This window comes from Lepisosteus platostomus, chromosome 7, assembly GCF_059453375.1.
Source record: "Lepisosteus platostomus isolate fLepPlt1 chromosome 7, fLepPlt1.hap1, whole genome shotgun sequence".
Lineage (NCBI taxonomy): Eukaryota > Metazoa > Chordata > Actinopteri > Semionotiformes > Lepisosteidae > Lepisosteus > Lepisosteus platostomus.
Window position 1 is genome coordinate 11594381 of NC_142617.1, and position 17306 is coordinate 11611686.

A 17306-nucleotide genomic window follows, 5' to 3' on the forward strand; every position below is an offset into this window, starting at 1 on the left:
AGCCACTAATATTTTTGTTATTCATCTATTTTAATAGGTCATTATATACATTGCCTCCATAGTCAAAGGTAGTTCAGGTGGGTATGTTTGGTATTGTGTACATTTGATATTTGTTTTGTACAGGATCTAACCTTTCAAAAGTGTAATGGAATAATAGATCCTTTTGACAAGAATACCAGTTGTTGAACAATTGTAAAACCTTTTTGAAGAGTAGATTTTCAGGACAAATCATAAGAGTCCCTTGATATGATTTTTAGGAATCAGTGCCACAAACATGAGTCACATGCCTTAATTCAATAAGAACCTATGTACTGTGTTAAATATAATGAAAAAATAAGGATTGTGTAGTTTTTATGAAGCTCTCAAATTATCAACCTGATAAAACAAGTACTGCACACTCAAGTACTAAGAGATAGAGATTTTTGGTCCTTAAAATGAAAAATTTAAATACACTAAATCCTTGATTTAATGATCTCAAACAAAAACGACAGACACAATCTGTGTGTTCAGTGATCCTCTAGAAGGTACCATAACACGGCCTGTTCTGTGCAGGTGAAACTAGAATTTGTTAAGAAATTTGAATCTGGTGTGTATATTGTCATATTGCATACATGTAAGAGGAGCAGGGTGTAAATAACTTTGTGGGATTATAAAAAAGCAAAGAAATTTGCTTTAAAGTCAATCTGGGTGCACCAATGAGTGGATATAGTATTGGTGCTAGAAAGGAAATGAAAGTGTCAGGTTCTATGTTGAATGATATACTGTACAGTACAGTATTTGTGTATCTACACACACTTTGCAATTTAACACTCACCTTCAACATCAGGAGGCTGTTAAGTTTTTAAACAAGGATTTACTATATGTGTTTTTTCACTTTGTAGGGATTCCAAATTAATTAAACTAATTCATCTTTTGTACTCAAGAACTTTTGCCTCTGACCCAAGAACCGTAATCAGTTGGATCTGTCAAACTGGTGGAATAGGAATATTAACTTTGGAGTCAAAAAGCTTTGGAAAGGATGGAGGTTAAAAAAAATGTTTTGATTTAGACTTGGTGCATTCATATTTACTATTTACAGCAGCCTATAAAAAAACTCTCAAAAGCAATGAGTGCCACAGGTGAAGGATACTGCATGGCCACATGTACAGTAGAAAAAACAAGCTAATGTTAGTGTAGATAAGGTGACTTCATAGTTTTGCACAGCATGTATAATCAGTTGTTATAAAACCATTGTAACATTACTGAGCTCATAAACAGATATAATCAACATAAGAAAAACATTCATGTTTAATTTCAGTTGCAAAGGTTTCTCTCCATGACTGGTAGCTGTAATTGTAATGAGTGTACTGTATTTGTAAGCGTGGCTATCAGTATTTTATCACATCTTATTTCTATTACTTGTCTTTCACCCCCTGAGGAGGAGTATTGTCTACATCTGTCAAAAGCTAAAGAAAGCTTTGGGTTTATCATGAAACTAGAAAGAAATTGATGCTACAAAGTGTTTTTTCTTTTTTTGTGAATCTTTCAGACAGCTCTGCACAGTGTCTTTTCAACCCTATAGTGCATGATATCTGTCACATAGACCACTGTTTTTCATGTGAGGCAGTTTTAAAAGTATGTTCACATACCTACATCGACTGTATAAAAAAAGTATGTTATCACTCTACAAATATGCACAAAAATATAAAAGCACAAGTACATAAATCATTGAAGAAGTTCTTCTCAGGCTGGCTTACGTTGAGTCCTGAGCTGAGGAACAAAATGTTTCAAATGTGAGGCTTATAAAAAACACCTGTGATTTGCAAACCTTTATGGGAGGCATTGAAAATGGTTACTCTACCCATAATTTTGTAGTACTGGTAATTGTTTGTTATTTCTGAAAACTTTTTGATCAATTTCCTCATAACATTTTATAGCAACCAAATTGTAGTTCAGTTAAAATGTCTTAAATGCATGTATACAATATGTATGGACCATCTAGCTCTAGTCAAATGTAAATGTTTTTTTGGAAACCTTTGGAAATATTGTATATTCAGAACTACTGTATCTGTGGTACAGTTCCAAAAAGGAATTAGTGAAGATTAACTTGCCACGGTGTTATAAAATGGATTATCACCATACATTGACAATAACAGAGTTCAAGCATTTTAAAATAAAAAATTCTCTAAATGCAATAACTTTATTTATAAATAACTAGATTCACTAACTAAAACGTTTCTCTGCCAGACATGTTGTAAAATCTACTACCAAATGGTAACACACTTGAATGGAAAAAACATGCACATAATATGATTCAAGGCTTGTTTCAAATTAAATGGGCCATACAAGAATTTAACTAAGTCTCATCCACCATACAAAAACGACTGTGACACAGTAAGTCTCTAATGAACTGAGTAGTGAATTTAATTAACTGAATCAGATAGACAAAGACTAATCTCTTTTCTGAAACAATTCAGTACACGAGACACAGGTCTTGAAATTGAATTTGTTAGGACCCAATAATATTTCAACTTGATGTGTTCTGAAAAGAAAGGCTTCCTTATTTAGAAATATATCATATATAATGTAGAAAAAGTGCTTCCACACCCTTGATCTCAGTCCTGCATCTTTACCAGAAGAGGAGTACAGGGATGAGATTAAATGAATATACTGTAAGAGCCCACTCACTTCGTTCCTGCTGTAGATCAGGGTAGATGGAGCTTCCTAGGATAATAAAGTTTGTTCTGTTCTTCTCCCAGTAAAGCACCCCTGGGAAAAGAGGCAGATGTAAGATCTAACAACTGTTCATTCTAAATTAATCTGATTATAATGCATACTTATCCATCCATTAATGCATACAAGTCCTACCATTTGGAAAACTATTTGGTTCCAAATTAACATACATAAATACATTGTCTCTAGTCTTTACATATTAGTAAACAAGCCATGTTCAGGCTTTTTCTGAACTCATTAATATATATCCAGATCAGAGTACCACACAGGAAGTGATTGTATTGATCTAGTGTTTTCAGACAATCATCGCAGAGTGATGGAAAACAGAACTGAATGAACTATCCGGAACTGTGATTATGGCATGCTTTGAGGTACAGTTGGAGTTCGAAACAAATGTTTTTAAATTAATAAACACTGACATGAGAAAATGAGATAGAATGGGGTAAGGTGCTGTTCATTTGAAATTAGCAGTAAATGGATGGCTCCCCAAATGGTTTAATAACATGAAACGTATATGAAAAAAAAGTTTACAAAAATTTTAAAAGGACAACATCCACTTAAATGAATTGGAAGCAGAAGTAAACCAAATGACATTAGGAAAGCCAAGAGAGGCAGGAAGGAATATTATAACAAAGGTTGAAGAAAATAATAAAAAGGCTTTTTTAGTACAACAACAGTACAGTAAACGTCTCTGAAACTTACATGATGAAAGGGGAATGGCCAATGTTTGAACTGAAATTTTAACTCAAATTTTTACGAAGAGGGGTACTGATATGTTTGAGGCTTCTAAATATAAGAAAGATGCAGAAATGTTATGGAGTATTAGAAGCCCTTAAAATATACATACTGTATCTCTAGGGCCTGAGAGTAGATTGTACTAATGGAATGTACTGTACTAATGGAATTCTTCACAGACATTTACAAAAGCCTTCCAATAGTCACTTTATATACAATAGGTAATACATATTGGAAAATTGTTCATGTAAAGCAGAAATTAATTACCTTCAAATATCAAGTAAATAAAGGTCACTAAGATGACGGCTTAAATTACTGGCAGTGGGTATTCAAGTAAGGCATGATTTTGAATTGAGAACTTGAGGGTATAGCTAAAGGTTTAATGCTCAAATTTAGATTGTGCAATTATTGAAGTACAACAGGAATCAGAATTAGAACCGCTGCTCCTAATTCATATCAACTACTGTATCTAGATTCTGATATAGCTAGTAAAATAGCCAGGTTTGCATTTGATGGATGATATCAAAAGCATTAGGATACACTGTAAGAAGTGGAAATGAAATTCAAAAAGACTTGGACAAAGTAAAAGACAGGGCAGACACCTTAATGGAAACCATTACTATTTTGAAATACTGTAACTGATAGGGCCAGAAAGGAATAAAACCATTTCATAATATATAAACCTCATTAATCAGAAAATGCTAAAAGCAGCCATTTTTGTGATCCTTGCAGCAATGAGGCTGTTTCTTCCTAAGGTGTTACAGTTTTATATTTTTTAAACAATACACTGGACAAGTGTTTCATATCAATACTGGAAACTGAAACAGTGTTGGAATGATGATGGGGCAAAGGAATGCATTTACAAATCAAATCTGACATAACGGGAATTCTGCTCATTATCAAAAGAGAGCCCGTTTTGGAGGCTCAATGTCTACGTTATGCTGAATCGTCATGGAGAACTTTGGGTACCCACACAGCTTTATAAGACATTACTCAGAGGTGAATGGGTTTGAAATATTCACAGCCCCTCTTACAAAGTCTGTAGCATTTAAAAGTACAGCAGTTTTTCCAGTATCGGGAACTAAAAAGTCTGCCTGGGGATATATAATCTCTTCCACCGTCACATAGGTCCCAGCTAAAAATCCAACAAATCCTATTACTGCAATGAAAATATCCTTCACGACCATCCAGAGGCTGAACTTCTTGTTGCAGAATGTAATGAGTTCCACCAGTGGAGGGAAAATGAGAGCCAGGGCACTGCTGCTGACAGCTCCCACAAATGAGATGACCAGATCAAGGCGAGGAATGAGGGCTGCCGTAGCGCCTAAGAAAGAAAAAGAGAGAGCAATGTTACAGCAAACAGAAGAAGCTAGGCTAGAGTGTGAGTCACTTCATGAATTACTAGACAGCTTTCTTTTTTCCCTCCCATTCTGAGTGTGTCTTACATTTGCAAGCCCCTGAATTCCATTGCTAGAACTATGCTACTTTACAATATACATAGAGTGATACATGTACCATATTATAAGCTTTAATTATCAAAGAAATCCAAAGTACCATCAGACAATAACAAGGCTGGCAGTAGCCTACATTCTATACACACAAGCATCGGGGTTATACAGTACGTGCAAATGCAATTCTTTCTAGTTTGTTTTATTTCTCAGTTTTATTTAAAATGTAATGTGTGATTCCACTGAAATGCCCAGTAATATTTTCAAGCTGTCTTACAAAAGTAAATATAGAGAGCAGACAATAGTGTGATACTGTACATGTTAGTTACAACAGAATGACACCAAGAGAACTTTTGTTGCAAGAAAATTTGTCATCTCGTTGTGCACCAGTTAAACTCCACAACACGATGCCCTGGAAAACTGGAAATTTAAAAGGGTTGACGTATTGTACAGTATGTTACAATTAATATATTTCACATATTGCTAACGTTTATTAAAAGTTATCTACATATATTTATTGATTGATTGGACTCTTTCTTGATATCTGAATTGATATTTTGTATTAATTATATCCATCCTTCCATTTTCTAACCAGCTTACCCTATACAGGGCTGTGGGGAAGCAGGAACCTATCCCAGCAAGGAACAGGCACAAGGCAGGATACACCCTGGATGGGATGTCAATCCATTATAGGGCACACACAAACACACACATACACACTCACACCAGGGCAATATTCACAGAACCAATTAACCACTCAGTATGTCTTTGGACTGTAGTAGGAAACCGGAGCACCTAGAGGACACCCACATGAACATGGGGAGAACATATGAACTCTGTGCAGATAGCACCCCAAGAATTGAAGCCCCAGCACTGTGAGGCATCAATGCTAACCACTGCCCCACCTTGCCTACATGTTGCCCTATTTTATTCTATCCTATGTTATATTTCAATATGTAAGATAAATATATATTGATTGGGCTCTTTATTGATATTTCAGTATTTTTATTATTTTTGTATGAACTATATGAGAATTTGAATCTGTACTGTAAATATTCATTCATCATTATGATGTCTAAATACAATAGAGTAAAGGGAAAAAATAGCCCAAACTCTTAAGTCTAATGCTGTTTAGAAATGCTCACCTTCCACACATACTGTTCCTCATCTGCAATTAAGTAAGATACAGTACTACGTCTTTTGAGCAAACAGATCTTAATTGAAACTAGGCACATAAGAATACCGTAGGTAACATTTACTACCTGAGGTACTGTACACTCACAAATATGCACAGGTTCTTTACAGAATTCTTAAACATGCAATTTTCTGTACTCTACGTCACAAATACAAATTTAAAAAAGATGAATACAGAGGTATAAGGCACTCAGGTTTAATTTAACTACTTCCGATTAATTTCAATGACAGTTTAATTTCTATAGAATTACCGATAGGAAGTAAAAACCTGATCTTTAGTTTAAGCATAGTGCAATTGTTCCTGTTACTTCTTAAAAATATGATGACCAGTCTTAATAAAACATGACTTTTCACATACAATATTCATATGACTACTGCTGAAGGAAAGCTGGAGCTTAAGAAAGAAAAGCTTCCACTAACTTGACCCGAATAAGAAACATCAAGGTTATAAACTGCTCTAATACTTTAAAGGAAAAGAAGAGTAATATTTTGCAGTGCTAATAACTTCTCCTTTCCTTCCACTAATTAAACACCAACCTTGAAATACACCAATCTGAAATTATCCCATGAAATCCCATGTGGTTTTTAATTTTTAATTACAGATCCACTCTTATCAATGTTTGCCATTCGTGGCATGAGCAGAATTTGTTATAGTAAATTACACCACTGCTATCTAGTAAAAACATAGGCCACAGGACCACTTAAAATACATGTAAATATACAGAAGTAGCTTTATCAGAAGAGTACGTTGAACCCTCGTTCTTCTAGAATTTCTCTAAATCAAAGTAGGACAGTAAATTCTAAAAAAATCTAAAATGTAATTCATTATTTTCATAGATAGTTCATTTTTGGTTTGCAATCTTGTTTTACTTGTTAAAATTAACACAGAAACAGCAATTGAAATTACATATTAACTTAACATTGACATACAGTATTTGAAAACAAACGGCACAATCAAATCTTCTTTATCGTTCACTGAACTATCACAAACAGTAACCTTTGTTAAAAAGTGATCTCGGTTTACCTGAGTTTGAGATAATTTTCACTATCTCAAATTCCTGTGCACATGAGCTGGACTACTGAACTACATACCACACATCTAAGCCAGACAGGCCAGCACAGCTACTGTATGTCTAGAAGCGCCATTGAAACTAAGGCATGAAACTTTGACAAACATTTTTGCTCTTTTCAGTGGAAATAAGTGGGAGTTAATTATATTTCAGTTTGTAGGCACTGTGCACGTATTTAGGATAAAAATAATTAATGCAATCCTGTTAATAAAACATTTATAATTTATAATTTTACAGGTTTATAATTTTACTAATGCAACTTGACCTTCTAGGCGATTGGTAAGTGTCCAGTTTATTTTACCCCTTTTTTCACCAACCTACAGTATACCTTAATACATCTTTGTGGAAGAAAAAGGTGGTACAGAAATACATAAGTCCCTAGATTGGATGCAATATATATATATATATTTTAACTTTGAAAAAGAAGGGTCAGGATGAAACCTAGTATTGAATTTCAGTATCAGAATTTTTTACACCAACAGTAATAAAAAATCCAGCTACACTAAAATGGGAGACACACAGACTCTTTGATATGCAAACCATTTTTTCTGAGTTTTGGTTTTATTTTGGTTTCCTGAGTCCCTGAAAATATACTTCAGTTATGATTAAGACGCTAATCCGTCTTAGAATCAAAGCAAATTACCATACTGAATGTGCTGCAGATAGCTAAGGTGCAAAGGCAGGTGTTTGGGAACATAGGATTAGTATAAAAGGCTTATAGAGTACTTGTAAAAACCAAATATAGGTCAAGATGGAGCGTTTGGTTTTGCTGTCATTTAAAATCCAGTAATAAAGCAACTGTTAAATTTCACAAGCTTGCACGTGATGTCTTTCTTCATTTAGTTATTTCATAAATAATTCCATTAGAAATGTTCATGACTGTGTAGAATCACTAGAAAATGAAAAAAAAATTACCCATGTTCTCGTTTACTGCAAACATTTTACACCTTAGAGCATTATCAGAAACCAAACCGATTTGTCAGAGCTTATTTCCCCCTTAAAAAACATAGAACGCCTATACAGGAATAGAGCCCTCTCCTGGAACAATGATGCAACTGCACTTCCCAGTGAAGACAGCAGAAGACTCCAGCCATTCCTTATGTAATAACTAAATATTTCACACTATGATTTTTAAATGTGACTCAAAGGTAAAAAGAAAACAAACATTTACAGTGTTTTACTTTTAAATATACAGATTTAGCATTTTCCTACTTATCCTTAACCTAGCTTTCCAATGTGGCCTTTTCTCTTCTTACCAGCATGTATAGCAACTGTCTCTTCGTTGCTAATAACAATGGTTTAATATGGGACACTGTTTCTGGGGGACAGATAATTTTGGAGGGCCATACAGTGCCGAGCAAACAAAACACAATGCATTACATTAGCTGAGTATAAAGGACTTTGCACCAAGATATAAACAGCTGTTGGATAACTGATTTTATTATACTAAAATATGTAGATTACATTGCACAACCCCTATTATGTAGGAAGACCAGTTGCAAAGATTCTATCAAGTCTTTAAAAAACACATCACTATTGAGCAAATCAAGAAATAAAGTGTAAAAACATAACAATTTAGGTAACTTAGCCATCATGAAATGGTTTAAGATCCTCTAGTCAATAATACTGTATTCTAGTAATATCAGTATGAATATGGAGAAAGATCTGTGTGCAGAGTTCAGTTAATACAATGGTAACCTTAATTTTCTGTCTCTGAAACTCAATACATATTCATTACAGTACTACAGTAATTCTCCATTGGTTAGCTACACATACACTCAGCTTGGAATTGTCAAATGCAAATACTGTATATAATTCTTTTTTTTTTCTAAGGAAAGAACAGACATCACTAGGGTTATATAATAACTATTAAACTTTCAACATAACATTTCAATAAGGATGAAAAAAATATTAATGAATATACTGTATAGCCAAACATGTCAGAAAAAAAAATGTTTAGAAAACCTTAAAATACCTGTTTTCCTAAACATCATTTTGGTCCTAAAACACAGCCATGCCATCAAAAAATGTCTACGTTTTGTGGGAATCCTAACCCTAACCCTAGCTAAGGGTTTGGAGTAATTTAGGGTTAGGGCTCAGATTTTCGTTAAAGACTTTCCTCAAGCTATCAATCATTTGAGTGCAAAATATACCTCACTGAATGAAAATAATAGCCTCACATGTCTATGCAACCTCACCAAAACAAAGAGAATGTATCGAGAAGGGTAAACTTCTATTTTTAGACAAGTATTCTGGTACTGGAAATTTTGTGTTGAATGGAGTTCTCAATGAGTACGGATTAGGCCTTAACCGGAATAAAAGTCAGAAACACCTCGTAAAGTTTGGTTCAAGTTCTTAATATACCAGTGCATTCAGTAACTAATGTTAGAATTTGCAAAGTCTAATCAGTGTCTTTCAAACTTTTGCTTTTAGGGCAATTAACACAACATTCCCTTTTGGGCCTATGCAATTTACTATATATACAGTGGGATTACTGTCTTTTAAAAACAAGTTTTATTGGAAATATATACTATACATACATAATATGAGATATATATCTTATATATCTCAGTCCCCTTATGTTCTTCATTGAAAGGGATTACTTTAAAATTGATTTACTGCAGCAAATTAGGATTTGGATTAGGATTGTGCTCTGAAAGGAAATCAATCTAGAATTAACTAGAGTCATACAACAGGGGAGGGTTAACTTTTGGTCTCTTTGACCAAACAAATTCATTTACAGCACAACCTTCATTTTATTCATTAACAAAAGGTACCAAATTGTGAAAAATTAAGCAAGGACAAACAGCATTGTTAGCTGACAGATTCCTTTCTCACGCCATCAATGTATTATAAGACAATGTATGTGAAACAGTATTACATACCTCAAGCACACAGATGTAATTAATTATCACCCAAATTAATGAATCTATCATGGTCTGGTCCTGTAAGTCAATATACTGTACAATACTCATTACCACAAAACAAAATTACACACAGATGAACACACCTCTCATCAAACAACCTTAAAAACCAGTTCCCAACAACCACAAAGTTCCCACTGGCACTCCCTTTTAGCAAATAGGAAAATTATTCCCCAACCCTTCTCAATACATTTTAGTATGAAAAGTCAATAGGCTGACAAATTTGGTAAGGAATTCCCCTCACAACCAGCCTCATAATTTTGAACAGCAGAAAACCAAAAGGATAGATTTCACTTCAGTCAATAATAACATACAAAAAATAATCATTTTTTATGTACTTTATAATGAAACTATACATGTGCTACTCATAATGAAGAAAGTACATCTTTAATTCCTATTCCTGGGTAAAAAGAATGGTTGCTTCTACAGCATCTGAGGTGCCATTTTAAAATTTCTTACAAAATAAAAAGGGCATGTATCTGATCTGATGCACTGTAGCATGCGATTTGTTTTGCAGGGACGAGCTAAATTGAAATTATGTGGGCTCTAAACCTGTTTTCTGTTTAACTACTATTAGTTATTGCACTAGCTTCACAAGATATTTAAATAAAATGCTAAATCTGCACAGAGGCATTCCGAAATCAGACGTCAAACATATCTGTATCTTTTGCTGCAGTTTTCCAAACAGTCCAGGCTCTGTACCTTTCCTGCAAACCTTGCTTACCTCACCATTTTTGCCATGCTTACATTGAATGTAGATCAAAGGAGGGGGAGAAAGTCAATCAAATGAAAGTGCAAAGTCAATTATAGAATTTATAGAAAAAATCTAGCACTCTTAATGCACCCCAGGGCTGTATCCACATGAAAATGAACACATAAAGCCTCCTAGCAACACAGATTACTACAACAAAGGGAATAGCAAGGGGAAAATTGATTTCAAAATTGAAGTTGTGATGTCTTCCACATACACTTGAAATTTTTTAACAATAACCATTTTGTGATTAGGGTACTTGGCAAATTCTTTTCTCTCCTTCTTGAGATGTACTGTACATTATACAGTCAAATATTTAAATGCAGTAACCTCTTCAACATTCAGAATTGTATGTATTTTTTATTTTAAACTATGTGGACAACACAGAATCCACTTTGCAGGAAAAGGGGTTAATTTGTCAAATTCAATTTCCTTGAAATATAATACATTCAGTTTGTTCCAGATAACTTCAGTTCAGTTCCACTTAGAGCTGTTTATGCTGGTTCTTAATTGAAACATCTTGTACAGTAGTTCCCCAATATCTCAGCTGTCAGCTTCCAATTTTTTTTAAATAAAATATTTCACTAATTTTAGAGAATAAAATGTTTGATTTAGTCTGTAAATTGGAAATTTCTGTATAGATTATTACCATTCACTTTAAATTCCCAGTCAATTATCAAAAATATTTCATTTGGTCAGGAATACAACCCAACTGGAGATTTGTTTAACTTGGTTTTGGTGTCTTCAGTTCAAGTTTCTGTTTAAAAACTGCCTATGCATTTTCAACAGCAACTGATTCCAAAATGTCATATACAGTAGTTGGTGAAAAAAAAACTCCCAGATCTCTGGATTTAACAATACATCACCGGTTTGTAACTTTTTAGCCAAATTGGACAACATGCACATTCTGGACAAATCATGTACAGTAATTCTGTAATCTTTTCCCTGAAAGAAAATAGTGATGATTAAAATAAAAATCCTGCCTAACATTTTGAGAGTCATTTTTTATTAGATATGGTGGATGTTTTATACTCTGTATTTTGTACACAATCTTCTTAGATTTTATAACAACATGATATATCCTGGCCCAGTTAAGACTGACAAGAATCTGCAGTTTCTGTAATTCACAGTCTTTGAATGTCTCGTAATGACTTGTTCATTTTTGGAAATTCTCTGAATTTCTTCAATGTACTGAGGTCAAACGAAGGTTTTTGTAGATGTCTCCCCTTTCCATTCACATTGTATGATTTTATACAAATAATTGTGAACTGCATTAGAATGCTGAATTTGAAACATTACATTAAAATAGCTCTATTTAGAAATGTTTATGTGCTGAATGAAATTATAGCAGACTGACATTAGGATTTAATTTGCTTTATTCCATCTGTGATTTTAAGAACACAAACTATACACTCAGGTGTGCACTAGACTACTGTACACTCAAATGTTAAAAGGGAAATAACACATTTACTAAAAGTCATTCACTTATTATAGGGGAAATTGTTTTATAAAATAGGAGATATTCTCAAATGCATACTGTACATGCAACTACCTATTTTCTTGTTATCTCCTTTGGATATATTAGGTGTCTAGAGCATATAAATCTCTTCTCTGTATTTGAAAATACCAAATAGCTCATCTCACCATTTATGAGTTATTGTATGCCACTGAAGAAGTTTGACAGACAAGAGAAAGCTGGTATAGGAGAAATAAAAATCCATTATTCACAGCAAACACATTTCACAAGTAATTGCCTTGCCACTTCAAAGAAATGCAAATGAAACTGGAATACTTATATATTTCTGAAGTAAACCAGGTGTCAGCAGGAAAACTAGGCAGACCCCATATTTCTGTGCTTTTCCAGTGTGGAAGGAATCCTGTAACCATGCGTTTACACATACAGTATGAGTGTGCAAACACTCAGTTACTCAAACAATTGTTTATTTGAAAAATCAAAACTCAAATGTAGTGTTTACAAATGTGTTGTAAAAGTAACATGATATTTAACACAAGATTTCTGAAAATGTTTATGGTGACAAGAATGCTCTAAAAAACAGTATCCAGAGATTATCTTTACAAACTATTGCAACCTGGGTTGACTTCAGTGGAGTGGCTTCCTGTATTTGTCTTCCTATTGCAGGCTTCATCTAAACCCTCAGAAGTGGTTACTATCTGGAACGGGGACTTGAATTTTGTTTCCCGGGTCAATACTTGGGATAAAATGAATTCTGTCTCAAAAAAATGACAAAGCATCAAACAACATACAACAATTTCCTTCACAAACATTACAAGTTGTAGATGGTATTATACAAAGTTAGTTCCTAGTCAGCTGTGTACTGTATGTTCTGTCAAGTGGGGCACTGTGAATACCATTTGCATTGGTTTTGGAAATGTCCAGAAACTACTACAGTAGGTTTTCTAAACGGGTCTTTTTATTATTCATTATTGTAAATAGTACCAAAATGCAAGATGGGAATATTCCTTTTAATAGATATAGAGGGACAGTGTTGTATTGTAGTGGTGCTCGTCAAAGTCACAGTCAAAGCCTTGTTACATGGGGTGTTCTGTTGTAGGTATTTTACCTTATTTTAGGATAAAAGGTAGTTCCCTAGGTAGAAACATGGAGGGGGATACCACTGAGAGGAAAGGGGGATTTGTGACTCTACTCCACTATTATGTAAAGTGAAAGAAGTGCTTTTTTCTCTTTTGTTATATTTTGTCTGGATACAATGATAAAGTAAGACATGTTCTGATATAAATATGAAGTTTGTGATTCTCCTGAAAACTGAAAATTATCTTGTTTCAACTTGTGAAAAGTGTATTCATGAATATATAATTAAACTTGTTTCCATTATACAGTACATACTGGTTAGCAGAAACATTGATGCTATGGTAATGTAAGTTTTTTATTTGTATTCTTAGGATGCATTTAACAGCTACCCTTATGAGTTCTTCCTTGCTGCACCGGATATTGTTTAGTTAATTTAGTATTTCTATAAAAATGTTATCTCATTGTCGTATCCTACAATGCAGGATAAAAAAACTACTTCATAAATGTGCTTTTTAACTAGTGTTCTGGATACACAGCACAATAACTTTTGTAATTCATGTTGGTCTTTGCAGTTCTTAGAAGGAGGCCCTTAAATGTGTTATTGATTCAATTAGCTAGTGCGGTTGAGTCAGTTTAATAAATATGGGCACCTAGGGACAAATGTATTCAGCACATACAGAAGAAATAAGAAATCATATTTTATTACAAAGCAAACAAGCCACAAGTGTTTACCCTGAGTTTCCAGAGCAGACGCACTGCCCATATGAGCCACTGAGACTCAGACTAGCACCCCTGACTGTATTGATTTATTTGTCTTCGCCCGGGCACTCAATCAAAACTGCACAAAAGTATTAGTGAGGCCATTTCATTCCACAAGCAACTGTACTCATGTACCTAGCTTGTCTCACCTGCATATTCATGGGTATATAAAATGGGTTAACTGATAATAAGATCAAAACCTCTGCTCTCTAGACCAAGGATAACAGGAGAATACAGGGAAATGCTTAAAGGGAGCTTAAGCAAATGTACTGATTAAATGTACAGGTAGGGATCAATGAGTCCGGACTTTAAACGGTCCAAAAATATTACTACAGCTAGAAGACCAATGCTGTGTTTTCTTCTTATGTAGAATTCCTGACTCAAGTGCAGAGGTGCTTTTGTTTTGAAAATTGCACTACACTACTGTTAAGGGATTCATATAATTTTAATATCTGAAGTATCTCTATTTTTTCTAGACAGCCTCTGATATCAATTATTGTACTGTAGCATAAATTAATAACAATTGCTACCATCTAACATTTAATTGAACAGAGAACTAGCAAGAGATTCATGCTGTACTGTACATGAGAAAGGCTCAGAGAAACTACTCATTCTTGCAAAGTGTTCTGTATTATGAAGTATTTTAATGTTTGAGTTTCTGAATCCCTCATTAATTGCCTGCCAACAGAGACAGTCTAATGGTGGTTAGAATTCTAAAATAATCAAGTCCTTTTGCTTTTTGTCACACCAGAATCAATGGGTAAATTGTGCAAAACCAGCTTGCAAGGTTCCATGACAAGACTGATGTTATACAGTCCATCCTTCATTGGAAAATCTCTTCCTTTTGTCACAATTACAAGTACTTTCTCTCACAATTATTCCTTTCCAAAACTTGATCAACCAAACCACTATTTGTCAAAGGGCTCCACAGGACCTTTTTTTGCCCCTATAGATGATGTTTTCCATGCTGCCTCTCCATGCAGGGTGATGGTATTCTCTGTGACAAACAATATGTGCTGTGGTCATTGACTGTGATAACTACTTATATCGAATTTAAAATTTACAATTTATTCAAAGGACATCATATTTCTTCCATATAGGATGTAAACCATATGACGTTCAATAGAATTTTGAATCAATCTCATTTAGGTTCCAGAGAAAGATTCTGAGTGCACAACCCATTATTACTACTGTTTATGCACAGTAATTCTGTATGCATACATAAAACGTGAGCAACAGCAGAGGGCTGAGTTAAAATAAGACCTCTTCAACCAGAAACACAGACAGACCATTGGTAAGACAGTTTTATAATCAGAAATGGCTGATTCAAATACTTGTGTGTTGGAAATGCCAACACCGCAAGACCTGATTAAGTCTAATCTACAGTATGAACCTGTATTTTAATTGGAAAGTTGACATAGTGAGTAAATATAAAACAGTTTAGAGCAGCCAGGAAATCAGCAAAAGTAGAGCAGATAGGAGAAACACATGTACAGTATATTGGCATTTTTAAAAGTGACATCACCAGGATTAACTTTACTGAACAGCAAATATTCATTTCGTAGGTGCCATGTTTCAGTGAGACAAAAGATATACACTTTCTGGTCAATAACAAACTCATTGAAAATCGGGGACTTGTTACTTAAAGATCAAGTAATAAAGAGAGTAAAGCTTACAGAGATACTTAACACAGAAGGTTTAGATTTAGAGACAGCACAGTTTTTGGAAGATTGCACAGATTGTCCCAATCAATGGCACATACCCAGGGTGAATACAAGTGCTTTTGGGACAAAATAGAAATAGTATTGCAATTAGAAGTATTATTTTACACAATACTGCAACCAGACTCCATTGTATGCCAATGTGGACATCCACGTAGAATTCTCTCACTACAATGAGAATAAAAGCTACTCTGTTTAGTAACAGAGGGGTGAGGGGTGGGGACTCAATAATGTTGAAACAGAGTAAGAGAAGATAATTATTAAAGTAAGTTGAATATAGCATTCAACTGTACATAAATAAAACATGAACTGTAGTTGCACAGACAATCCAAAACAATGCAGTATTGCCTGCAGACAACACGTACTGAAGGAAGATACTCCAAAGAAAAGGATCATAGCAGAAAGAATAAGACAAAGACTGGTTTTAAATTTTGTCAATAACTAACTGCACCAGGATCATAAAATAAGTGGTGGTGGGTGTGATACACAGAGTGGGGTCAAGTCATGAATTACTGAATGTGACAGAAAAGAGGTGGGGTGAGAGAAGGGCCAAGCCAAGAAACAGCAATGCTGCATCAGGGTCCAACAACACACAATGTGGACACAAGAAACAATCTCAGCTAGCCAGGGCTAAAATCCTTGGTGTGGAGGTCAGTAGCAGATTGCAACAAAATCAGAGACACAGGCAGGAGCAGCAGCGAGAAGACAGGAACAAAATAAGGTCCCAGACAACCAAGTCCACTAATACAGAGCTTGCATGAGCAAGCATCAGAAAAATACTTAGAAACCACAAGAACCACTGTACTAATAAGGGAAACTAAAAATCACTAAAATTTGGTGTAGAAATGTTAAGCAATTAAAGGCATGCTGACTCCCAATCTTTAGATAGCCAGCCCTGAGAAATAATCAATCATCACTTTGGACCTTTAAGGTACTGTGTGAAGTTAAATAATCACAGAATTGACTTTAAAAATCAGTATGTGTGCACACAGTTGCACACATGAACTAACTTTATTAATTATCAATATACTGAAATTAAACTACTGCACGTATCTCATTACACAGTCCAGAAAGCCACAGACCAATACGATTGTAAAGTTAATACTATTTGTGATGCTTTCTATCATTTTTCTGAATGTGAGGCCACTCACAAATGAAAAACTAAAATAATAACATTTGAACACTCTGTTAAACACATTGCTTCTTTTGCAAACCAATGGTTCCTTACTGATTCTCTAGTGGATTAGGCTGCCTTGTTTAATAAGAGGCTACAACCCTGGTTAAACAGAACTGCTCACTGTTTTAATTCTTAAAGCTCCTCAGAGGTCTAGCTCACATAACTCAAATGTAATTACTTTTTGTCAGCCACTGAGCAGTAAGCTATTAGGATGTCTATACAGTACAAACCAAATGTTAATTTAATTACTTTTGCCTAGAGTTA

At 34.4% G+C, this 17306-nt stretch overlaps 1 protein-coding gene across 5 annotated transcripts in view; it reads right to left on the reverse strand.

Moving 5' to 3' along the window:
* Window positions 1-1269: 1269 nt before the first annotated feature.
* slc36a4 (solute carrier family 36 member 4) overlaps window positions 1270-17306 on the reverse strand; it is a 200561-nt gene continuing 184524 nt past the window's right edge. For 4 of the 5 annotated variants that reach the window (XM_088639246.1, XM_088639245.1, XM_088639248.1 and 1 more), the window contains one exon: window positions 1270-4771. In XM_088639246.1, the coding sequence (XP_088495372.1) occupies window positions 4437-4771 (335 nt within the window). In that variant the 3' untranslated portion in view covers window positions 1270-4436. The remainder of the gene's footprint in view (window positions 4772-17306) is intronic. The other variant, XM_088639247.1, reaches the window with a different exon arrangement.